Here is a 27,105-nt window from a genome sequence, read left to right as displayed (position 1 = left end):
GACGTGCGGCACCACGGCTTCGATACAGTAGAGTACGTAATGTTATTGCATAATGTATACCTTTGTAGATATTTGTAAATAAACTGTATATAACTAATTATCGAGTGTGGAGGTGTGACTTTCAACGGACCATCAAACGGACAATCTCGAGGCGTAAAGAACGACTCGGGACGGAACATTTGTAAAGATCACGAGACGAGGAAGTAGGATCTTCACTCAATATTGCTTAACATTTGAGGCTAAATTTAAACTAAACTTACAAATGAATTTCTCGTCTTCACTCTGTACCCCAGCACAAGAATTATCAGCTTAATTTTTGAATTCTTTTTAACTGAATCAATTTAGCGTATGACTCTTGAAATAAGATCAAACAACGTTACTTCAACGAGTAAGAAAAGACACTAAACACAAGAAACTAATTTTTAAAAATCTGCCTTAAACTGATCGACAAGGACACTGACAACTGCCGTTTGTGAAGATTGCTGTATATACACGTAGCAACAGCATTGTAACAGGTCGTAAACGTATTAAATGTTTCTTGCAGGTTTACAGATATTTAAAAAAGTCTTTCATATAAGTAATATTTAATCTTTATTTCGAGTCTTGTACACAAACTTCGATGATGAAACACTTACAAAAAGTACAGTTCAAAACAATCCTGTTAACATTCCCGAATTGTGTGATCTTTTCCCATTGTTTGGAGTTGCCATTGGTTCTTCCCATTTTCATTTTCATTTGAATCACTTTTCAAATATAAATTCTTAAATATAAAATTAAAAGGAGCTTGAAGAAATAAATAGAAGAAAAATGAACAGATTATCGACAGGAACATTACAAATACATACAGCATCCACTGTAAGGAAGCAAACAAATAATTATTATTACTTATTGTCAATATAAATGTAGTATTTAACATATAAACTAAATTAAACTTAATTTACCTTGTTTTCTTTACTACACTTAATATTTAGATTACGAGATATAAATTATATATTGTAACATATAATTAATGCATTCCTTTTTAAATTATTAAAATAATCTTTATTTAGAATTTTATTACATTTAATCTGTGAAGATTTTTAGTTGAAAAGCGTAACCTAAAATATTCTTTCGTACATATTGAGAATACATTAAGAGCCACTTAACGCTGCCTCGATTAACGCTGATTCGGTATAATGCGGTTTGCTCAAAGCGTAAAAATGCTCAAAATTTACGCTGATTCAAATTATTGTGGTATTTCATTGATTCGTGTATAATACAACTATTTCCAAACACGAACCAATCAGAAAAAGGTGTCAATTGGTCGAAGTGCTACACGTTCCTGAAATCTATATTTATTTGGTGCAATTTTGGAAAAATATAACATCGTGGATGCCACAGGCAATATCGACTTCACTTGGCAGAATTAACTGATAAATGCACGAATGAAGTGGGGAGGAAGTTTTGGCTGGAGGTATCCAGGGATAAGGATTCTCAACGAGAAAAGAGTATCGCTGTATCGTTAGGTTGACCAGATTGTTTCCCAAATCGATACAGCAGGACTACGAGATGTAGACGAGCAGGATATTGAGGAGTTACTGCAGGTTTCTGGAGAGAGCCTTACCAAGGACAACCTGCAAGATCTGGCAGAACAAGGAATTCGTGTAGAACTGGAAAATAGTGATTCTGAAAACGAAGAACCCAAAGAATTTCTCTGCAGATTTTTCTTAGTAAAAGTTGGTTACTGTAAAGTATTGTAAACAAATTTGTAAACAGAAAGGGAACAAAAGAAGTGCCGACCTCGTTCATTGGATCAACGTGTGGTCCGGTGATAGACCACTTGCCGATGGTGAACTCCTGGACGTAAACGAGTAAATATCGGCAAACGTAAATGTAAGCTTCACTCTCATCCGATAAAAGCGGACCTTGGTGAAAGCAGTACGCGCATGGAAGATTTGTAATTGGTGAGAAGTTTTCATCCAGGAAATCTTTAAATTGCGGAGGGAACAGGGGAGGAACGGAGAGAAGGACAAGAGACTGGTAACACGGAAGTCTCAGGCACTTGGAAAACCAGCTGAGTTTAGAGAGAGCATACTCTTCTGGTAACTATCTCAGGTTCAGGTAAGTGCTGAGACTGGACGAACCGTGCAGTTGAGCCACTCCACAGGCTGACTGAGGCTTCTCCGGAGTCTAATAGTTCCTGAAAGCCAATCTAGTACATGAGGCATCACGTTGTGTGTATCATTTATTTGCTGTGTTTTTCAACTTGTATACTCTATATACATATTTTGTAAATAAACTGTAAATATAAACTAGAGTGTGGAGGGGTGCTTTCCATGAACTTGGATAAAACTATATCGAGTTGTGGCAAATACGGCAGAAACAACTCAACGAGACAGAGTTTGGGAAAGCAACTTCACTGTTACGATAACCGAAATCGTTGTAGCGAATGATCCAGATTTTGGAAGGAGTGCAAAAGCAAGACGAGGCGTTTGAATGCGATCTCTTGCTACCTACATTTGCTTGAGGGAAAAAAAGCGACATATGACACTAGACGACTTTATCATACAAAAATCAAGAATTTCAGAATAGCCAGAACCTCCATCAGGAAAAATGGACTTTATATTTCTGTGTGTTTGTGTGTTATTTAACGTATATTATTATGCAAATTAATATAAAAATAACATAAAATTAAATTAACATCTGTTTATTTTTGGGAGCGTGTTCCCATTTCCCTATTTACTCTGATAAAATGACCTCGTTTAACGCTGTTTCGTTTAGCTTTTTGTCGTTTAGGAATGTATCCCCCAAATTAAGCAGGTCTTGCTGTATTTATAAATATTCTTTATCGACATTGCATTATTTATAATCAATGCGAAATCCGGGATTGACATTACTTTAAGCAAATCTAATTCATAATAATTTGTAGTTTTTCGCAAAATTTGAATTTTTGTTTTCTTCTATCTGTCTCTGTTTCAAAATGCTTCGAGCAAAAAAACCGCTTAAAATATATTAAAAATGTATATTTCTTTTTACTCAGGAATTGTGTGTCTGTGTCTATTTTGCATTATTTGTCATTACTGATGCAACTATAATGCTGAAAGTTTGCAGGTCAATTTCTGTACAGTAGACCCCCCTATAAAATGGGTTCATATAACACAGATTCGTATAACACGGCGAAAAAATTGCGATCGTGTTCGTATAACAGGCTAAAAAGACTCCTATAACACGGTAAAACGTCATCGCTGACTCGTGTCGCGACAAGATTGGTCGAATCTGGAACAATAGCAGACATTACACAAACCGTTGAGTTTAAACGAGCAGCGGACCTACTAAAAACTATTTATTATTTAACGGCCATAAAAATTATATTTATGTTAATGATGTCTCCAAAGTTCAGCGAATTTTTCGCAAAAAAATAACTTATCAGGAAACACGCGCTTGACGTTCGATGAGCCGCTCCGCAACGAAAACAAGCTAAAGCAATGGCGTCGTCGAACGGTGCAACTCGGTAAGTTATCCTACAATTTTTTGTCTATAGCATAATTAATATGGATTATTCCCAAAAACTTATACGTGATTTGGAAATATTGAGTAAAATTACTCTAAAATCGATTAATTTCATGGAAGAAAACCTTTCAAACAGCCGTAGCCCCTGCCGGGCTGTGATTGGCTCATGTATTTAAGTGACTCGTACAACACGGAATTCATATAACACGAAACATATATACCGTGTCATAGGGAGGTCTACTGTATTTGAGAATTTGTGCTTAACGATTGCGGGTTACACAGTCTGCCGTATTTAACAAAAAGTTAGACAAAATACAGAAATCAATAGGGCAAGGAACAAATTTTGGAAGGTAAATTATAACTTCTGTTAAAATAAGAATGCAAAAATTCTTTTTTCTTCGTAAAAAAGAAAAAACTGTTTTTTTTTACTCAAATTCAATATGGCGTCACGTTTAACGCAATTAATACCTTTCTTATAAAAATTAGAAAATAACAAAAAAAATTCCAGCAAAGAGCAGCGTAAATTTTCTGGCAAAAATTATTTACAGTATGTTTAAGAAATACATTAGAAAGTTCAATATTGTATATGGCCCATTTGTTATTAAATTTTCTAACAATAGCGAGGTTGAGGCCGAAGTTTCAAACGCGAAAACGTGTATGTCGGACGTTCAGCGCCGTCTTCCTGTATGCCTAGAAGTTTGACAATGACGTTTGGAATGTCGAGCATGATTACACTGACTTCCAAACACCATTGTCAAACTTCTAAGCTTTACAGGAAAGAGACGCTGAACATCCGACGTACATGTTTTCGCGTTTAAAACTTCGGCCTCAACCTCGCTAATAACTTTTATATTATTATTTAAAAATGACAAAATGCTTAATTTTCAGAATAGAAGTTAGTTTTATATTTAAAAAGTCATTGCAAATGTTAAAAACTAGTAAAATCTTTTTTAATTCTGACCTCCTAGAGATATGGCATCTGAACCTTTCTATTTTCGCATCTCCTGGAGCTACACTTAATAAAATTTAGTAGCTTCGATGCCTATTTTATACAAGTTAACATGCTAAATTTCTTAAATAAATTAATTTGAAAACATGCAGTCTGTCTAAAATTGGGAACCACCATTTATTCAATTTTTGTGTTTCAGAATACAAACCATCGAAGTTAAACAGGATAAATGCTCCATAGATAGGTATAACCAGCTGTTATGTACTAGTACATAACATGGAAATGTATTGCAATCGTGTCAACTTTAACCCTTCGAGTTTTTTCAAATCTATGCGTTTTAAAACCTTTGCACCCAAAAACATCAGAAACAAGGAAAGATATCTCGAGGATATTTACATTGCGATTCCCATGTCCTCTGCAGTAGACAGAAAAAAGGGAAGAGCTTCTAGGAAAGAAGTAATGATGTCACACAAGGACCACACATCGAAAGAGTCAAAGTAAGTTATGATGACATTACATGGCGATGGTCAACGTTTCGTCTCATTTTGTGTCTGTATGTTGGCATTTATTTCCTATAATACCACAGGATTCAGGATGTGGTAACAGTTAAGAAACGAAATTGGGAATAGTTACTTGTATATCAGTTATTCAATTTTACTGGGTAAAGGTCATGGAGGCAAAGAGATCGATAGATAATGTGTCAAGCCTAGAGTGGGGTCAAACCTAAAGTTTTATAAATTACAGCTTTTACAATTTCTTAAAAACTCATCCCTATCCTCAAAATTAAGCTTTCTGCCCTTTTATAATAATTCATAATATATAATTTATTTTTTAAATAAAATCTCACAACAGAAGGTGCAACCCACAATTTTATTTTAAATATTTACTAGCCAAATAAATTTTAAAAAAGTAAATAAAAATGTGTATCTAGAAAATTTAGATTTTTCATAAAAAAAAAGTTTAATTAAGGGGGCCGAGGCATGCAGCAAAATAACTTTTACCAAATGGAGTGTGCCAAGAAAGCGTGTTGAAAACGTTAATTGTAAAGCCAGGAAAATTATCTAACTCTTTCTGGAATTTTTACACTTTAAATTATATAATGTTTACATTCATTATTATATAATTCACAATAGTTTCATTATGGAAGTAATATTCAGTGCATAAGTTAGTATATTTAAGTAATATGTAAATGCAGAAGTGAACTTTTAAAATTAAGCATAATAATCTAACTGCGAGGGCCAATTTGCTTTGAAATGAAATAAAAGTATCATTAAAAAGTAAATACATTCACTACATTTTTGTAATAGAATCTTTAAAGCAAATTTAGATTTCTGTTCCATCCTATATTGCTGCTAGCGTTATGTGGAGGTAGAGAAATAGAAAGTTGTCAAAAGACATATCTCGAGTGAAAACTTTTACTTTTTATTAAATTTTCTAATAGATCATGCCACACATAATTTGAGCTTTGTAAACTATGAGTTACAAAAACGGTGTAACTCTTGCCAGATTTTTTCTTCACATTAAGTAATAATACCCGTTTGTAGAGTCGTGTGTATGGATCGAAACATTGAAGGTAATAAACAAAATATAAAAGGTTAAAAATTTAAAAATACTTTAAAACAACATAATTGCAATAATATATAATTTTTCTCAAATTAAATAATAGTGTTAAGTCAATTTGATATGATTATTTTATATATTACTTTCTTACCATTGTGACCATAGAATGATACAAAGGTTTTCTAATGCAGAAGATGAGATACAACAAGATAAAAGGATGTAACGTGTAAATAAAAGTATTCAAACGATCCAAAATCACAAAGATATCCATAGAAAGAAAACTTCTTATTCCACCTGAAACATAAAATAAATTATTACGTCATAACTTTGTAAGTTTCGGGTATTTTTATGGTTTTCATTTTTCAGGTCTTCAAGTTAGCACACTAAATTGCTTTTTTCAAAATAATGATATTTATTACTGGGATTTCTTTGAAATTCTTTTACTTTAACATTTATTTTATAAATGAGCACGATTAATTTTAAACTGTAATTAACAGGAAAATAACTAATCGCTTCAATACAAAAATTACTCAAAAACGTTTTTCTCGAAATTTCAATTTCTGCTAGTATGATGGAAAAAAGAAAATTAAAAAAATTCTATTGACTGAAACGTTTAATAAATGGCATGAGATTAAGGTACAAATAAGCTATCCTGAAAATCGTCCACTCGTAAAATTTCGATTTGCTATTATTTTGAAAGATGGGCAAATATAGGCAAATGAAAGGCAAATGAACAGGAAAAAGTACGTATGAGAAAGCGAAGCTCAGAGACCTACATATTGGCGAGTAGCATAACCAGTTATAAATGAGGCCCAAATTAAAACATGCAAACATGCAATCACCCCATGTACAATCGCCAGAAAGACCGAGACTCTAATTACGACCCTCTTTCTTGTATTAACAACATTTTCACAATACTTTTGAAGATTTAGAAAGCACAGATTTACCTTCTTTTAATTTCAGAATTGGCAATATTTATATAAAAGATTTTGTATGGACTTTAAAATCTAACCATTAATTTAATGGATAAAACATCTAAACATCTGGAGCTGATTTCAAGTTTCCTCCAGAATAACGGACAAGCTATGTAAAGATTTCGAGTTATGTTCACTGTCCTACACGGAAATAGGAGTCAGATTCCTTAATAAAGTCCTGTCAAAAGGCAATACTGACATATTTCTTATATGTTACATAACAGTATTCTAACAAACCTTCCTGCTATCTTTACAATACATATGTATCAATGAAAAACTTTTATCTGCTGGTTTACAAGAGAAACAATTTTTCCATTGACACATAAAGCCCTAAAACAATCAACATTAATAAGTAAACCAGACAAGCAGGTAAACTGTAAAACGCAATATGAACTATCGCTTATAAGAGAGCACATTATAAAATGTAAAGTTTTGATACATCTCTGACATGAAGATATTTTAAGTATAATTAAACTTTGGGAATAATTTATAGTCTTGTTCGGATCCATGCGAACCAATCCGTTAATGTTGAGGCAACTTCTATCAAAATAAAGGGGTTTTTATCTATTCTGTCATTGATTCGCGATTAAGTATGAAAACAAAAAGTTCTCAAGGATTATTTGACTCATACGTCGGATATTAAAACTCAAATCCCCATCAGAGAGAGTCCACGATAGACCACAAGAAAAGATTGTGAAGTTTTGTAGAGTGACGTTATAAAAAAAAGGTTTAATTCTAACAATACAATGTTTTCCACAACATTACAAACTAAAATATTTGTGATTATTTAGTTCCGGTTGAATTATAGTCGTGTTATTTATATTGTGGTTTTGTGTTATTATGTGTAGAACTATTGAATTTGAAATACTACTTACCTCCGTATCCTTTAGTGAAAGCAATGCACATCCATATTTGCCCAGTTATCCATGCATACGGAGCAAAAATTGTGAATGATAAAATTATATTTTTATCCGGTGCTAAATCAGTCATATATCCGTGTAACCCGTATACTGAGAGTAACATCAATACAATTGAACAAATCCAGAATGTAAAACGAGTTACCTAAGACAGAAAGTGAAATATAAACTTGTGTAATTATATATTAACCTATGCTTAAGTTCATTTTTATTTCATAATAAAAAACAAGGTTATCATAATTAAGGAGTAGGTGTTGACACATCTCTGTAGGATGAGGAATTGGATAAATTTCGTATTCGTTATATTTTCGTAAACACATTTTAGTTCAAAAATTAGCCTCTGAAGCGAAACGTAGCACGGTTGAATTCTTAATGAGCATATTACGTACGTCTTCTAACAAATTTCGGACGCTAAAAAGCAAAGTGCAATAATTTTGTTATAATTACAGATATGGCTCTATGCGTCTTTAATTTTCACGCTGTACAACTTGCATCCGCTGCACAACACATATAACTATGAAACACAACTAATCTGGCTCCAGTTGTGGCACATTTTGTTAAATTTTCTTATAGCTAGGATGAAAACATCGCTTTGATTAACGAAATTTTCAACTAAAAGTTGCAATAGTTGAAACCTGGAGATCGTGATCGCCGAGACAATGGAAATAATCGGCTAATTCCTCTCTCGTTCAAAAAACGTTCTAGCAACAATACTTGTAATTTGTGGAGAAGAGTGCATCATCTTTATTAAAGTCTAAAGTTCTCAATAATCTGTCCGTGGCACTGCTATAATAACAGTTTTTTCCAGATACCGGACATTAAATTTTGTAAAAAGAAAAGTTCGGCAGCACTGTCGTGTTTTGTGATGATTCCTGCAGCCACGTGAAAAAGCCATACGTTGTTATACTCGTGCGTTTTCGTCTGTGTTGTATAGTTGAAAATTCGATATTTCAGAAAGATTACTGTTAAAAAATAATTGCTATAACATGTGTTACACGAACTTTTTAGATATGTTTACAAAACGGATTAATAATGTGTTTTATGCTATTTGATCACCCTATAACCAAATTTACGTAGGGTTGCGTTTTTGTTTCCGAAGCTGAAAACAATCAAATAGCGATTTAGGGCAAACAAGGATACTTTGTTGGGCAATCATGGGCAGCTTTAAACTGTCCGGAATTGTCCCAGTGTTTACTTTATATAGTATTTACTTGGTATTTTCTAATACTTTACAGTTTCCAATTGCAATTTTCTAGATCTGCTCCTGACCATGGCATCCTTAACTTCAGTGGTTTAATATTTGATACAGTCCTTTCATTTATTGTAAATCGACTTTTATATCTCAACTTCTAGTATATATTTGAAACTACATTATACTTTATGTTTAATTCTTTCCTCTACATTTGGTCACTTTGTAGCCCTACAACGTTGCTCCAAATATCGCTTGCTCTTCCGCCATGACAGAAAATAAAATCAGACACTGTGAAATTATTTAGCTTTTTTAACTTCGTATGCTTTTTAGTAACAAACATACTGGATTGTCGATTGATAAAAAAAATCTATGTTTTATCTAACGTAGCTTATGATACAGACCGAAACGATCACTCCAGTCTTCCCCATATATAGTAAATTTGGTTCAGATAAGTCCATAGATATTTCTACAGAAAGAGTTCAGCACTTATGCTTCAACTATGGTCGCCTTGTATTTTATAGGATTTAAATGAAGCCGTACATTTGTTGAGATACATGTTCAGATTATTTTAATAATCTGTGAAAACCAGTTACGAATATTGCCTGTTATTTGTTTTTAAAACATGTTAAAGTGTATTTCAGTTAAGTGACTTCTTTACGAATTGCTTCAGTATTCAAGAATGGAATATCTTCTAATATCAATATAACTCCATAAAATGTAAATCAGCATAATGAGTTCTGATGTATCCACGAACCATTTTAAAATATATAAAATAACTATTATTACTATAATCTAGTTAACGAGAGATGAAAATACACTTACCATTCCGAAATTCACAACTTTTCTTTCAGATAAAATAAATCCAGTCAGCAACCCCATAGAATAACTACTTAGGTGATAGCAGTATGGTTTAATATAGACGTTATTAAAAAAGTTTATGAATTCCCTAAAATTAAAATATCATAAATGTTACAAATTAACATAAACCGGTTAACTAACTTTACTCCCAATGTATATTACAAGAAACGAGCTACAATACACTACATACAGTGGATCAAGAGACGCCATGTTTTACAAAAATTCAATATATCTCTGCCATTTTCCTCTTAGTCAAGCAAGCATGGCATATGTGTTGTGTACTGATAATGAGCTGAAATATTCTAACTCATTTATAGTACCCATCATTGCTACCAACAGCCCTGTAACCATTTTCACATTCACTCTATGTTGTAGTATATTCTAGCTCGTTCATTAGAAGTACAGAAGATATTTTATACTTTTACAATATAAAATTTTATTACGAAGACTGTAATTGTGTTTCTCTGAGATATAATAATAATTATAATAACTATAATTGAATTGTTAGAACAATTAAGTCAGATTGAAAGAGAGGTACTGAGGCTACTAGCACGAAAATGTAGCACTAAATTGCTTGTCAAAAGATAGTGATAACAATAACCGAATTCAGATTACAATTATCGAAGTTTTATTCAGACAGGCGTACAATCTCTGCTGAGTAGTTTTTCTAATTCTTTTTATCGTGTGGACAATAAAAAGGATTTTCCATCTTTGTCTTGGATTTGACTCGCTCATATTGCGATCAACTCATTGGTAAGTGGCCTGAATTGTCTAAAAGAATCATCGACAAAAATTACTAAGATTTCGTCGTATATTACTTTTGATCGTTCTTATTTGATAGTTATGTAAGTGTGGATCTTTATGAAGAGATGCTCCAAATGTGGATTTATTCTTTGCTGCTGTTGAAAGAGGCTGTTTTTGTTCGAGACGAAAATAGCGAACTTAGTACTTTTTCAACATAACAATAAGTTATTTTAAGATAAAGGTTCGCAAAATAAACTTTTCATTCTCAAAAGAAAATATCTAGCAGTTCTCCCACTACGGTGTGTCGACCTTATGACGCCAGTAATATTTTGTTAGACTTTGTCATCGGAACCCAGAAAACAGAGGAGTTAAAAAATTCAGTAATAGGAGGGAAATTTTCTCTTTTCACTCCAGCTTCATAGCTGAAAACATCGCAGTGAAATTCTTGCCTGTTATACTCGCATATCGATGATCTGGACAAGTAAAATATAAGGTATACCTTATATACCTTTAGTCAGAAAATATATACATCCGTATTACCTTTAAAAACAAAAAAATTCGGGAAATGACGCTATTCGCGTCTCTGCGAACACGCTGTACATTGTTTTCTATCTTTCGATATTTGGAATACAGATTTCTGTATTTAATTTAAAAATTCAAATTCTGAGTATTAGTAACTTACTGAAAATTAGTAGAATATCCGTGTGGAATTGTGCAGTTTTGAGTTAAGATTAACACAGCAGATGAAGAAAATCCTATTAAGCTCAAGATGACCATTAATATTATTCCAATTTTCGGCCACCTAAAAATTAAAAACAAAATGTAATATTTATTAAAAAGCATCTTGCCTGTTTTATCAATTTACAAAAATATAGTTATGTCAAACTAATGAATAAGGCTTATTATACTCCCATTGTATTTAATTAACACTTTCGAAAGTGAATTTCGATCTTACTGGCCGATTCTATTGGATTACATACAATGGTAGTAATCTATAACAAAAAAGGTTCTACATTCAAGATATTTATTTCTTGGTCTCGTATTGTAATTTTCTTAATTCAGCGGTTTTTTGTTTGCTTACTACAATAATATGCTTCCTTAGTCCATCTTGTAAACGATTAAAGATAATGTCAATTAATAATCTAGATATATTTCATAATTCTAATAATATTTTATTATTATGTTGGGTTAAGTTAGATATACTCGGTTAACACTTCTTGTACTTTAAGGATTATTGTAATGTTGGCGATAGTTACCATAAACTCTCTTTTTGTTTTAGATTGCTATCAATATATGTAGTGCAATTGAAAGGAGCCAGTAAGACTGTAATGCATTTTGGAAACTTTTAGTTAAATACGCTTGGAGTGAAATAAGCCTGGTTCATTAGCTTTACTTAAATACGTTTTTGTCAAGTTTATATACCCGTAAATTATATTTGATACAAGCTTCTACTATTAACCTGCTCTGTATTTTGTTGTAATATCAATAAATCTACAGTCAATATTACAGCGTCATTGTTTTTTTTTTTATTTCTGATGAACCAAAACGTGATTCCAGCCGTTAAATTACTTACTTTGTGCCGACTTACGGATTTCTGGACAAACCTATCAACAAAAAAATAGAAAATTTTGCAGAGAGGTTTGTTTATTATCGGGATTGATGCTATTAAATTTAAGAGGTTAATGGTCGAGTAGGTGGAAAGTATCTCCATTAGGGTCAGACTTAATGACAACAGGAAACTAATCCTTGAGGTCACATATATACATATATATATATTCTTTAAATTTATTTTTTATCATTTTATTGCTTTGCCCCTAGGTCCGAGCCTAATTGATCTAATAGGAAATATTCCATTCAGCATGGTGAGGAATTGTATTATACACTATAATTGTAAAAACAAATCTAAATAAATAATTTAAAAACTAAATGACTCAAAGTATGTTCAAGTTTAAATCCACTATTTTTACGTATATTATATGATATACTTATTTTTAATCGAATTCACCCGTAAAAAGTTATCAAATGACCGATAAATTTACCCATGCATTTTTTATCTGATTAATACTGATAATACTGATAATACAATCACTAGTAGCAGTAATGAATGTAGATGAAATGCATAATAGTGTAATTATAAAGTATATTATAACAAACGTAAGTATTCTATAAATAATACTGAATTACAAAATACTTTGAATGTTTTATAAGTATGCATAAATATATTTCCTATAATTATGCATATTTATCCAGCAATACTTCTCTGCTCCTCCAGTATGCGATGTTAAAATTTGGCAACGATCTTTCGTATGACATTGCGCACGTCAATATGATAACATTGCCAACTCGACCAGGTAATATGTACAGTACTTACATAATTGATTTAAGTATCATACAGAAAGTTTTACAAAAACATGCATTTCGGGTCAATTACATTCAAATTACTTTAACTAATCACTTTCTTTTCTATTTTAAATTAATTCCATTTTAATTACATAACTTTTTTTACCTGTCTAGAACAAATAATACAGGAACAGTGACGGTATTTAATTGAAAGATTACATTCATAATCCACATGTGACAAGCCATCTGCAAGAAAGGTGCATAACAATATGTATATTATTTTAAGCATGAATTTAAGATTTTGATCAAAAATAAATAAAAATTACTGTTATGCCGATGTTTTCAAAATTAAATAAATGTAGTATTAATTTCCACCAATTCAGTTCAACATTCTTTATGCCGTTAACAAGATATTGCCAATGGGGTCCATCTACAAGATTTGGTAGTATAACTGCAATTGCGAGAGTACAAAGAACAGGGAAAGTCAATCTGAAATATAAAATAAAAAGGATACATGTAAAAAAGTTTACTTTTAAATAGTAAATTTATTTATTAAATTCAAAAGTATTTTCAAACCTGATGTATCTTTTTACGAGAAATAAAAGGTAATACAATTTAGAACGTTTTATGTTGTTCTTTCTTAAAAAAGTTATTAGAAATCCACTGTATAAGAATTAAAACAAAACACTTTATTAGAAAACATTAAGACTTCTATATTATATATCTAAAAAATACATTACTATTCTATTTTAACATTAATATAATATATACACCGAAAGGACAGAGAATCATTTAATGTTTAACAAAACGAGAATTTTAAACACTTCTCATAAAACAACTTGAAAATATATTTTCAAATGATTTTTTTAAATATATATATTATTTTAAATCAATTTCAACAATAATTGTTTATGTGAATGTCATTGTTTAAAATGGAAGTAATGATAGTTTCCCGAATATTTCGTATTGACGTCATTCCGTTTTACAAAAGGTTATATATTAATAAAGGGTGTGTGCTGGTCGCCGACGGTGTGCTGGCGCGTTTTCCAGAGAGCGTCTTGGTTTCGAGTTGTCAAATTTCGTAACTTCAAAAAGTTTAACATGCTGCCATTAGGAAAATGGATGTACAAGAATAGGTTATCGTTGCTTTTGATAATGTATTTGTTATTAATTTCCGGGATTGAAGCAAATCCAGGGCCGTTATCTCGTTCGTCACACCAAATCGGTCAGTCGGATATGCAAAGAAATGGGCGTGTGAGGCCACGCAGAGACGATACAAAAGTACTGGACAAAGATAGTCTGCCAGAAGTCACACTAAGTGAAAAATACCATCAAGTTGAACAAGATCATGGTAAATTCGATCCCAGTAACGTACATGATTACTTCGAAACAATAAGAGAGACAGAGGTGCCCAAATGGCCCTTTTTACACTTATTGCGCTAGTCCAACTTCAATTGCATAAAAAGAGACACAAAGGTTTCGCATTATTCTTGGATATAGAAAAAGCAATCGATTCTGTGTTAATCTCATCATTACAAAGAAAATTGATTAAACATCAGGCGGATGGTTATTTAGTGAGAATAACTGGAGAACTATTCGGTCGATATGAAGTGATAGTTAAAGACGACAACAGAGAGTGGCCATCGCTACACGTGGAGATAGGACTATTACAAGGCGACTCCTGGCCTCCTGACCTTTTTAACTTCTTTTTTTAATCTATATAGATGAATGTTTCGACCGAGAAAACGATGGTTTTTCTACTGATGGACAAATTGTTCATTTCATATCATATGCCCATGTAGTGATAGTTGCCCGGATAGCTGCAGCTCTTCGTAGGAATATAAAAATAGTACATGAACATTTTAATAAATTAAAACTAAAAATTAACCCAAGTAAATCTTCAATAATGATATTCCGGAATGGGTCTAGACTGGCTAATTAAAGTAAATTCTTTTACCTGCACAACGTGCAACTTATGATAGTGCAATACATAAAGTTTTCGGAAATAATTCTGACTCTTACACTATTCTTTGAAAAACAATATAAAAAATTAATGCCAAATCCAATATATTGATCAATGATAAGCGAAATTGTTTTCTAAAATTAAACTTAAGAACATATTTGTTCACTTTAAATTGTTTAATTCGATAATTATTAATGCCATAGGATATGCCTCCCCGATTTGGAGTCTTACCAGTTATAAAAAATTTGATATCATTCAAAACAAATTCATCCATAAAATATTTACACTAGAGCAGGGATTCTCAACCTCCTTAGCTCCGCGAACCTTCAAATAGTAAATATAAATAAAATTAATATTTCGCGACTCTCCACTCAAAGGAATGATAACAGAAAGTTTTACTATTATTAATTGAATTTTGACTGTAATTATAAATGTAAATTTTTTAAATATTATATAATCATATTGCACTAATTTTATACATTAAGAAAATACCGACATTATAAAAAATTTAATACAGTAAGACCCAGCTTAACGCTGCCTCGCTTAACGCTGATTCGTTATAACGCAGTCTGCTCAAAGCCTTAAAAAAAGCTCTAAATTTACGCGGATTTAAATTATCGCGGCATTTTATTGATTCGTATATAATACGATTATGTACGAACACGAACCAATCAGAAAAAGGTGGCAAAAGGTGTACTTTTTTAAATATGCTTACTTGGTGCAATTTTGGAAAAAAATATAATATCATGAATGTCATAGGCATGAAAAAATGTTATGGCTGAAAGTATCCAAGAATTCTCAACGAGAAGAGCTTATCGCTGTATCGAGAGGTTGACCAAACAAACTAACCGATACAGCAGGACTAGATGTAGACGAGCAGGATATTGAAGAGTTACTGCAGTCTTTTCTTTTCTTTCGAAGACACAATGTAGTGACGTAAACTTAAACACTGGGCGAATTTTTCATCCTTTTTATTCGGTTGGATAAAAACCGAATAAAAAGGATGAAAAATTCGCCTAGTGTTTAAGTTTACGTCACTACATTGTGTCTTCGAAAGAAAAGAAAAGAAAATACAAAACACGGTTTCCTCAAGATAGAGTTACTGCAGGTTTCTGGTGAGAGCCTTACCAACGACGATCCTCAAGAACTGGCAGAACAAGGAATTCGTGTTGAACTGGAAAATAGAGATTCTGAAGACAAAAAACCAAAGAACTTCCTACAGATTTCCTTAGGAAAAGTTTGGTAACGATAACCGAAATTGTTGATCAAATTGTAGCGAATGATACGGATTTTGAAAGGACTACAAAAGCAAAACTATGCGTTTTGGATGCGATCTTCCGTTGCCGACATTTGCTTAAGAAAAGAAAAAGGGGTCAAATTAAACTACACGACTTTATCGCAAAAAAACGAGAATTTCAGAAAAGTCGGGAACTTCATCATAAATATGAACTTTACATTTCTGTGTGCATATGTTTGTGTTATGTAACCTATATTATTATGCAAATTTATATAAAATAACTTCAAATTAAAGTAAAATTTGTTTATTTGAGGTCGCGTCTTCCCCTATCCCTATTTACTCTGTGTTGAAATGACCTCGTTTAACGCTGTTTCGTTTAGCGCTTTGTTGTCTAGGAACGCATTGCCCGCGTTAAGCGGGGTCTTACTGTACAACTATTCCTATTATTTTATGTTGCTGCGTTTATAGCGACGGATATCAACATGCATGTATGACTTGTACATACATGAGCAATTTACAAGTTCCAACTTGGCGTATACGTGCTCTTTGTAATTTGATCTCCTTCTACAATACTCGCCGTGAGAGCATGTTTGAACATGCATATGGATGCGTTTGAACAAGTCATGCTGTCACTAGTATAAAAGAGGCGCTGGCGATTGCACCACTTCAGTTAAGTTTCGAATGCGAAGCACGCGTCTGGTGGTTTTATTTTAGTGTGCGGTCAACCGTGAAACCGAATTGTTTTTTTTATTTCTAATGTAAAATGGATAAATTTGTGAAAAAGTGAGCCATCTACATTTAGTGAATCAGTTGGTAAAAAGACAAGGTTGTACAATGACAGTTATTTAAATTATGTTTTCACTTCATTGGATGGAAAGCCACAGTCGTTGTTTGCTCTCAAATTCTGTCCGATGAAAGCATAAAGCCATCAACATTAGTTCGACAATTGGAAACTAGACATCCGGCTCATAAAAACAAACCCTTGAAATTTTTCGAAAGAAAATTACATACCTTGAGAAATCAACAAACTTCTATTTGTAAGTTAAGCCATACTGATAAAAGTTTACTTGAAGCATCTTATCTCGTGGCATTAAGAGTAGCTAAGATGTCCAAACCCTATATAATCGCCGAAAACCTCATATTGCTTGCTGTAATTGATATGGTCAGTGTTTTAGTAGGTGTGGAAAAAGCAAAAAAATTGGAAAACATTTCGCTTTCTAACGACACAATATCAAGGCGAATCGGTGACATGGCTGCCGATGTTCGCGATCAAATAATTCAACAAGTGAGTTCAAGTGAATTTTTTAGTATTCAATCTGATGTAGCAAATGTGTCTCAGTTCTTATGTTTTGTGAGGTATCAATGCGATAGGGACACATCAATCAAAGAAAATATATTCTTTTGCAAAATAGTTCCGGGTCATGCAACAGGATTATGTCTTTCAGATGTTTTTTATGAAGCTACGAGAAACTATACTAACATAGATTAGACAAAATGTATTGCAGTATATGGTGATGGTGCAAAGGCGATAACAGAAAAGAACAGTGGATTAATGAAAATATTAAGAGATCGTCTTATACCAAGGACGGAATGGACGCACTGCTTCCTTCACAGACACGCTCTTGTCACAAAAAATATGCCGGAAAATCTCAATCAAATTCTTTGTGAAGCTGTAAAGTTGGTTAATTTTATTAAAAGCCGACCATAACAGAACAGGCTGTTTGCTAAACTATGCGATAAAATGGGCGAAAAAAAAAATCTCTTCTTTTCCATACAGAAGTTAGATCAGGGGTGTTCAACATACGGCCCGCGTAATGGGTTTATGCGGCCCACGATTAATTTTTCAATATTAGCTACTTAACTTCCAATAATTGGTCGAATGGATGATTCGCGATACTTCATTTTTAAAAAAATTCCGTTGTAGAGATTTACAACTTTTGTATTGTCTGTTATAAATTTACACTATTTGAAGAACGAAAGACCCCACACTCACTGAAACTCATCTGCCATTTCACCATGTCACTCTGTTTATGCTGACGTGTGACGCACAGCGCCGCCTGCCTGTCAGCCTTTTTTTTCTTGTACGTTTCTTCGCATAGTAAAATGCGTCAGGAACTTCTATTCGAACAAACCTGACCTGCCGTCCTGGTCAGCGTATTTGTATTTAACATGATTTAATTTTAACATTTCGTTCGGCCCGTGAAAAATTTTTTTTCAAATTCGGCCCGGCGGCAAATACTGTTGGCCACCCCCTGAGTTAGATGGTTATCGCGAGGGTAAGTGTTAACCCGGGTATTAGAATTGCGAGATAAATTAATAATATTTTTCTGCGATGAACAAACGCCATTATCATTGTTTTACAGAATATTGAGTGTATGTTTTTGTTGGCTTACTTAGCTGATGTATTTTCGCATTTAAACGACTCGAATGTGAATTTACAAGGACGTGATAAAAACATTTTATTAATGACAGACAAAGTTCATGCGTTCATTGAAAAGCTTGATAACTGGATTATTCGCCTTCAAAACAAAAATTTGGATATGTTCCCACTCACTTCGGATAATATTGAGAAAAATTTGAATGAACAAGACACTATTATTCGCCAGATTAAATTGCGTGAAGATGCATTTGGGTGAGCTAAAAACTCAGTTGACAGAGATTTTCCCGGAAGATAAAAATGATTTCTCGAAGAGATGGATACTGAATCCGTTTAGTTTTATTTTTAAAAAGTCTATTAATTTTCGTACACCATGTACTTTAATTGCAATTACTCAGTATAAATCGTATGATATGAAAGCCATTATAATATCTGAATTTCCATTTGTTATGCTTATATATACATTATAATACTTTAGTTATAAATTATTAAGTAAAATAAAAGTGAAGATAAAAACATTTTGATTTAATTACCTTATAAACAAGAATGATTCAACAAATACAATTCCGTTCAGTGATGTTTCAAAGACAATATTGTGCATCATGTCATAACTATTTCGTATGTATTCTGTAAAAATAAATTTATGTTTTGAAAATATTTATGAAAGTAATCGAATAATATTTATACTAAATTATTTCAAATAACCGATTAATTCAAATTAATGAATATAAAGTGAACAATTTTGTTGCCGTAGTTGTATTAAGAAAAGATAGATATAAACTGAAACAGAAAACCATTAAGAAAATATAAACATAAACTATTTTTAATAATTATAAATATATTTTAAAATATTTTACATTGAGAAAGCATCAAGAATTGTTTTGAACGAAAAATTTCTACTAAACAAAAGAAACAATAATCGCACGGTCACATTTTAACAAAAAATTAATTTTGTACAGAGAATGTGTTAATCATATGCATGACAGAGACTATTTTCTAGGCATTTACGAAATTGAAGGCAATCAGTAATGTAATCATGAAACAGAAGGCGCTATCAGTTTTTATGCAGCAGGTCAAAACTAATAGCGCCCTCTATTGCATTATTGTTCTTCTGTTATACACAGCATACAATACTGATACAAGTCTTTAACCTTAATTTGTTTACATTTTCTGCAAATCATCATATTCTAAAAATACATTTGAATTCTGCCACACGAACGCATATGTCTAGGCAGCCGTTGCGATATCGCTAGTTATTAACGTAGGTCTGCAATTTTTAGTTTTTTATTGAAAATGAGTTCAGGTAGATATTTTAGAGTGTTTGGCTGACATAATAGCCAGAGAGTATTTTATACGCGGTTTAAAGCTGCATGCGATATACTGTACACGAAAACATGATGCATCGAGATTGTCCACGTATTCAACTGTTCCAGTTACATTCATTTCCACGTGATCAAAATTGAGAAAAAAATGGGTAACCATCTGAGCATCCAACTAGATAAATAACTTTGCCATCATTAGACACGGGCGGATCTAGGTTTTTCAGGGAGTAAGGCTTGTTGAAGCCCAACGGGACCCCATTTTTGCTAGATTAAGAATTTTTAAATTAGGTTTTAAAATTCATTTTTAATAATATCAGAGTTGAAATATATTTATTTATAAAATGGTGTTGAATGACAAACTTTAAATCTTATATTAAAAAAAACCATAAGAAATATTTACGTTGATTGATTACTGACCAATTGACCATTGATTACAATAAAACCAATAATACTATAAATTATCATAGTTAATATTAATAACATAATAATAATTTTTTACTATACGATAAGTGCTCATTGTTAATAAAAAGGTATTAAAAATTTATGATAATAACTGAATTTTTTTTGGCCCTTGATACTTGGGGCCCAGGCTTAAGCCCTATTAGTTCCTATGTAGATCCATCCATGAATAGACAAACAAGTAAATACAGAATGATTACTTGCAGACAGGGTTTGTGATGGCTCTACATTTGTCTTATGGACACGAATGTTTTGTGACAATTTATTAATTAAAATATCACCCTACTTTACCACTTGAAAGTAACTATAGTAACGTATAGTTATACGTGTCAAGACTTATATAATTAAGCATTTCTTGGTAATCCAAGGTTGACGTTTAATAAGATATCCAAATATAGTTGGATATTCCAAAGGTGACCATTCTCTCCTGTCATTATTCTACGATTATATAGTACGAAGTGTTAAAAACGACTGTCCATCTGAAAATAAACTACAAAATACAAATTTGTTGTTCTGAGAAACTGCAAAAAGCCGAAAATTTTGCATTAGTTTTAAATCTATGATATTCTGTGAATGTTTTGGACTACTTTATGAATTAAACGGAGATATAAATATTTCGTGATAGATAATAACTGTGAAATATTAGTAAAATTGCATAAGCCAACTTTGTTAATTATTTTCTGAAGAAAAAAAAAAAACTAACAAGAAAATAGAATTAAGGTTTTCTAAATTTATCATTTATAATATATATAATTCCTAATTTTACTTTTAATTTTTATCAATTTAATTCAAATATATTTTCGCCATGCATATAGCACGCTTCTATTCTTTACGTAAGAACAATTTTAAACTCGTGTAAAAACGATTCAAATATAATGCTCTCTTTATAACTTAAAATATAAAAGCCCTAACAATTAAAAACAATTTAAGCTTTATTAACGAATTTCTGCTAGTAATTTCAACATCAATTATATTCTCTATTCTACATTCTTGCAGTTCCATAGTTCTTGCAGTACTTTAAAAAAGAAATAAACTACTGTATACACTTTGTCGCGTACATCAAATAGCAACACGAAAATTACATTTACGCCACTCTGCGGCAGAATGTCGCATTACTGTTTTTTTTCAGACTGGCGAGTACTGTACATACGATAGACACTTTACTGTATTTAATAATTATTATATATTATAGAATTTTTTTTATGAAAATAAAGGCATCTTTATAAAAGAAGTAAATAACTATATAAATTTCATTTCTTCTTACTTTTTTTCATATCTACATTTATAATACTTACCTACTGATGGTACATATGCCAAAGTCATTGATGTATGACTAAATACGAAAACATTCATTAACAAAAATTTTGCTGCACAAATCCATTTTGTTTCTCTATTGATGTTGACGTTCATGAGTTTCTGTAGAGATGAATTGAGAGAAACCGAAAGGAAGTTATTCAGAATTTTTGCTGAAAATATAAAGCTTTTCGTTATTAATTAATTAATAGATAAATCATTATAATACAAAATAGAAATTCAAAATTATTTAAATTAAAATTTTTTGTTAATTGAAAATTTTTCCTAAACATGCTATATGGCTTCTTTCGGTGGTATAAATACTTGACTGACATTAAGGTTTTTAGAGTAAATATCACTTTAAAACAGTATTATATTTAAATTAAAATTGATGATAAAGAAACTTTCATTTTGTTTTTTGTTAAAATTAAGTTTTTATGAGCAGTAATTCCATATTTGGCTAACCATTCACTGCTTAATTTTCTAGAACCATTTACAGTTTAATTAAATTATTTTTTAACATTTTTATAAGTTTTTCCCCCCTTTATATAATTCTATACATAGTTTTTCTATAGACAATAGGCTATATATATATATATATATAATATATTTCAAAATTATTTTGTATGGAGTATTATCTTTATATAAAAAACCCTGTAGAAAATTTTGAAAAAATCGAAAGTATTTAATTTAAATATAAATAAGAGTTTTTTAGTAATTGTAGACACTTCTGAATAGTATTGCGTAAACAAAGCAAGAATAAGAGAGGAATGTTGCACTTTCTTCTCTAAAAAGAAAGCGTCAGAGAAATAAAGTGTAAAGTCGAATTAAATTTAGTTTTATAAATAATAATATGACCTAACAATAATTTTATGAGACGATGTAGTCATTCAAAGAAACGTGACTGATACACACGATGTTTTTCGCATCGACTATTAACACAACTCCCACGTTCTACCGGAATTTGAAGAAGGTCCAATCACGTGACTTGCCTCAGGCTTTGTTTACTTTTAGACACGTTCAATGGGAAGAACAATATACAGTAAAGACAGTGTGATTTTAAGAGAAAAGTTTTTAAAAAGTATTTTATAGTCAAAGGTAAACGGGTTATAGGCTGTGAAAGTACGGTTGGCTGTAAGGACACCCCTACCGCACACTTGGTTCTATAATCATATGCGATGGCTCAAATATTTTTGGAATCACTGGTCCAGACTTCTTCGACTATCAATAAAATGCTTTTTCGCATAAATAATTTATTAAGGATTGAAAAAAGAATAATGTCAAAGTATACATGAGAAATACTAATTAAATAATAATTCAAATCTTACCTTCATCTTTAAAACCTGGATGATTTGTTAATTTTCGTAACTTTTCTGCAACAGTTGCAAGTATTACCCAAATGATAAATAACGCAAAAATTGTCCTATAAAGATGCATATCAAATACACAATAAAATTAAACTCGGCTTCTCACATAATGACAAATAAATATTTCGTAAAGTTTTTATAGTGCACATTAATCATGGTATACATAATTTACATTTCAAGTCAGAAAATTCAATTCTATCTTCACGATATAACTATTTATCTTATCTTTTTTATGTAATGCATTGTAGAATTTTATAAATGACATTAATAGGGACGATCTATCGAACAGTTATTGGCAACAAGTCGGTAAGACACGCTCACTTTGTGACTGGATGGCTTTTAAAAGTATATTTAAAACCATAGATCGTAAAATCTCGGTGTAGTCATGATGCTGACACCAGTTAAAGTATAAAATCTTAATATTCTCGCCCTAACTCGCGATATTAAGATTTTATTAACATAATTTTGGGACAGAGGGACTCCAGTTCTTACGATAAAGCATTCAGCTTATAAATAGGTTCGAAACGAGACCAATTTAAACAATAAAGCAAAACAAAATTTAAGAAGGACAAAAATAAATACAAGACTTAAAATTTAACCTATTTAATTCTATTTTAAAAGTCTTTTAGGTATCGAGAGAGAGAGTTTACAATATATAGTAAAATATACCTCTGTATAGTTGACATAAACCTTCCTTTAGGCGATGAGTATTCAGAAGGAAGGCGGAACAGGAATGGAAGACACAAACCAAATTATACATAAACTGATCACTTCTCTAATATCTGGAGGAATCCGTGTAATTATCCTCTGTAGTATAATGAGGGGTCCGCTGGTTTCTATGGCATCGTCTGTATATCAAGATGTCCGCTAATTCTATACTGTGTCTCCTGTGTATCGAAGGATCCTCCGGTTTCTGAGGCATCTCTTGTGTTGAGTGGTCTGCCGGTTTTGAATCCTTTTATTTCAAAATTCTCGCCCATGATGGTTTAGTATTTCGACCATCTGACAGGATGACTAGATGAGTCGTGTTAGTCAGAGATTATGTCATTAGGAGTGATAATAATCTTTCTAAGAAAACTAATAATCAAAAGAAAATGTTTGTGCCTTGTTCTCCTTAACTTTTTTTAACAAAAACAGGAAAAATATCGAATTTAACGTCGAAATATCACGTTGATTTTTCTAATTTAAAAAAATAATTGAATCTTATATATTGATTCTCACAATTATGACTATTATTTAGGGACATTTAGAAACAAAGTTTAAGAGAAAGTGAAAAAATGTTTATTACAGTAAGCTGAAGCTTAGTAAAATTTTCTCAGTATTTCTAAAAAGATAATATAATTTAGAATAAGAAAAGAGTTAAATTAAAAGTAGAAGAAGAAAGCAACTACACATAGCACTCTGCTAAGAGTGAGCTACTTTCAGGGAGGACTATCTATGAGACACTTACCCTTATTTTGGTATATAACACGTAAAGTAAATATAGAATACTCTACGCAGCAGGCCCAGTGGTAAAAAGCCAATCAGTTACCAACTACCAGTGTTCAGTGCTTTTCTGCTGTAAGGCGTTTATGGGCCAAAAAAGAAAGAAATCTAATTTACTAAAAAAAACCAAGAACTCCCTTTTATATACTGTGTTTATCACTACTGCTAATTAACTTCCTACTTTTTTCGCCTTCAAAATTCGGACATTGAATTAAAATATTTTTTCATATACACAGTAACTTAAAAATATCATTTAAAATTGAATATTCCTACATCAACAATTAAAATAAATAATATTTACCGATTAAATTGTTTATAACTTAATCATATTTAAGTTTTAAAATAAAATAATAATATTTAACAGTTAAATTATAGTACTGATTAACTTTTTGTGCAGATAATAAGAATGATTGTTACTAAATTAATATGATCAAGCGTAATTAATATATAGAGCTTACATGATAATTATTTGTGGAGTTGAATAAATTCTTTTATCATCTCGTTCTTGACAACCTCCCACAGTCAATAACTCTTCATTTCCAGTTACTGAAAAGATAAAAGACATGTTAATTGTATTAACGTTATCATTTTATATTGTTAACAAAAAATTATACATTGTTCAGTCAAAAATTCAGAAGACAAACCATCGATTTTAATGAAAATTATAACACTTTCAATTCTATTTTCATTCATAAAAAACTCCGGCAACGAGTTGCTTAACTTTCCCAGAAACATTTCTTAGCGCTATCAGCTATGATATTTTATTAAAAAGTTTTTGTATTTTTAACTATTATAAATTGGCAAAAGGCATAATATATTAAGGGAGAAATGAGATTTATAAAAAATTGTAAATACTAATAACGGGTAACATCTTCATTCAGTCTTAGCCTACAGGACGCTGTTTATCTCCTCAACCTGTCGACCTTTAATCACGAAAAATTAATAGCATCAGTATACCTATTACACATACTTCTCTGGAAAATTTCGAAAAAAAGCACAGGAGTAGTGAAGTTTCAAAGAAAATAAACGAAATCGTTCACCCACACACTAACATTCATACACAGTTAAAGAGACCGAATATTTTTTTCGCATTTCTCGACGTTTAAAAATTCTTTGAGTCAAAAGTCTGTTATTTTTTCACTGATCGCCATACTTCCCTGTAACATTTAACGAAGCTGGGAAAGTAAAAATTAATTTTCTAAAAATGAAAATCATCAACACTTCAATTTGCAAACGCACAATTAAGTTAAGCAACCGTGTGGTTTCCAGATAAATTGTTTACCCCTTTAATTACAATATACCATTAAAAAGATAGGAAGTTTCAAAAGATACTTTTTCACATTCGAAAGCAAGAGGCCCCGATTATCTATATATGAACTTTCGGTTTGCAACGAAACGTTATTTTAATTCAAATACGAAAGGCGTTAGATAGATGACCGTCACGATTCTATTGATAAAAGAAAAGTATGTTGTACAGGGAAAGTTAGTACTAATTGAAGGTGGAGAGCATATATTTTAAATCAAATAAATTTAAAATATGATTCAACATTGCCTCTCGGCATTGTGGCGATGTCATAGTAAATATCTGCTCGTTTATAATTATTTTATTATGTGGGCTTTCCTCTTTAGATACGTTATGAGTTTCTTTGTGAAATAAGTGAATATACGATACATTAATTTCGTTTTCCATTATCTAGGCACGTGTAACTGCTTCATTACTCCATACAATGACAGTGTTACATTATAATTAACGAATAAAATTAATTTTTAGTATATTTCTATAACCTATTTTAATATTAACTGATAACAAACATGACACTTTTGTACGTAAAATTTAGAATAGAAAATAAAATTGTAATGTAAATTGCACATATGAATGTTTTTCTCTTACGACAAAAGTATGATACTATGTTTTCTTGTGCACACACACACACGCGCATAACAATTATCTTCCTTCGGACGATCTTGTCATGTATAAGACATTTTGAATCAATTTGTAGACACAAGCATAAAAAATCCTACATTTAAAGTTTTCGTGTAATATTTAGTGTACATAACATGAAACATTGGCTAACGTTACTATTCGTTTTTGTGAAAAAGCAGAGTAATGAAAAACAATACTCTCAGCAACTAGTTTACTGTCCATGAAAATTTTTGGTCCAACCCAGAATTGAATTTGGACTCTCCAGCACTTATGGCTGTGCTGTGTCTACATCACATCGTGTATCTGGCAGTGAAAACTGGCGGGTTTGATTTTTGATTAAAAGTATTCATTATTAATAAAATACATTTTCAATTGGCAGTCGAAATTATTAATTTTATAAGTACGTAACAAATTTTATCATTGAATAATCGATATAATTTACTTACCCCATTTTATAATATTTTGCAAATCCTTTTTAGAACAGGAATTTGGGATACAAACGTCAATAAATAATGGTGCTGCAAGTTTCAAAGTTGATATTATATGAGAAAGAGTGAATGGTTTCTGAAAATAAAGACATTAAATGAGACAAACCGTACACACAGAAGTACAGTACATTGGTATATTAATTAAATTAAATACTCTGAGAATTAAA

At 31.4% G+C, this 27,105-nt stretch overlaps 1 protein-coding gene across 1 annotated transcript in view; it reads right to left on the bottom strand.

Annotated features, from left to right (window-relative positions):
- Positions 1-567: 567 nt before the first annotated feature.
- Positions 568-27,105, bottom strand: part of LOC136973481 (nose resistant to fluoxetine protein 6-like) — a 33,491-nt gene continuing 6,953 nt past the window's right edge. The window contains exons 3-15 of the mRNA XM_067268212.1: positions 26,897-27,014; positions 24,985-25,072; positions 23,003-23,097; positions 21,677-21,847; positions 19,134-19,227; positions 13,600-13,686; positions 13,350-13,512; positions 13,190-13,269; positions 11,366-11,485; positions 9,904-10,027; positions 7,848-8,034; positions 6,150-6,292; positions 568-853 (exon numbers count right to left, since the gene is read on the bottom strand). Coding sequence (XP_067124313.1) covers positions 662-853; positions 6,150-6,292; positions 7,848-8,034; positions 9,904-10,027; positions 11,366-11,485; positions 13,190-13,269; positions 13,350-13,512; positions 13,600-13,686; positions 19,134-19,227; positions 21,677-21,847; positions 23,003-23,097; positions 24,985-25,072; positions 26,897-27,014 — 1,662 coding nt within the window. The 3' untranslated portion in view covers positions 568-661. The remainder of the gene's footprint in view (positions 854-6,149; positions 6,293-7,847; positions 8,035-9,903; positions 10,028-11,365; positions 11,486-13,189; positions 13,270-13,349; positions 13,513-13,599; positions 13,687-19,133; positions 19,228-21,676; positions 21,848-23,002; positions 23,098-24,984; positions 25,073-26,896; positions 27,015-27,105) is intronic.

The sequence above is a fragment of the Centruroides vittatus genome, unplaced genomic scaffold (genome assembly GCF_030686945.1).
Source record: "Centruroides vittatus isolate TY-2023 unplaced genomic scaffold, ASM3068694v2 contig_318, whole genome shotgun sequence".
In the NCBI taxonomy this organism is placed as follows: domain Eukaryota; kingdom Metazoa; phylum Arthropoda; class Arachnida; order Scorpiones; family Buthidae; genus Centruroides; species Centruroides vittatus.
This window is presented reverse-complemented; position numbering and strand designations above follow the sequence as displayed.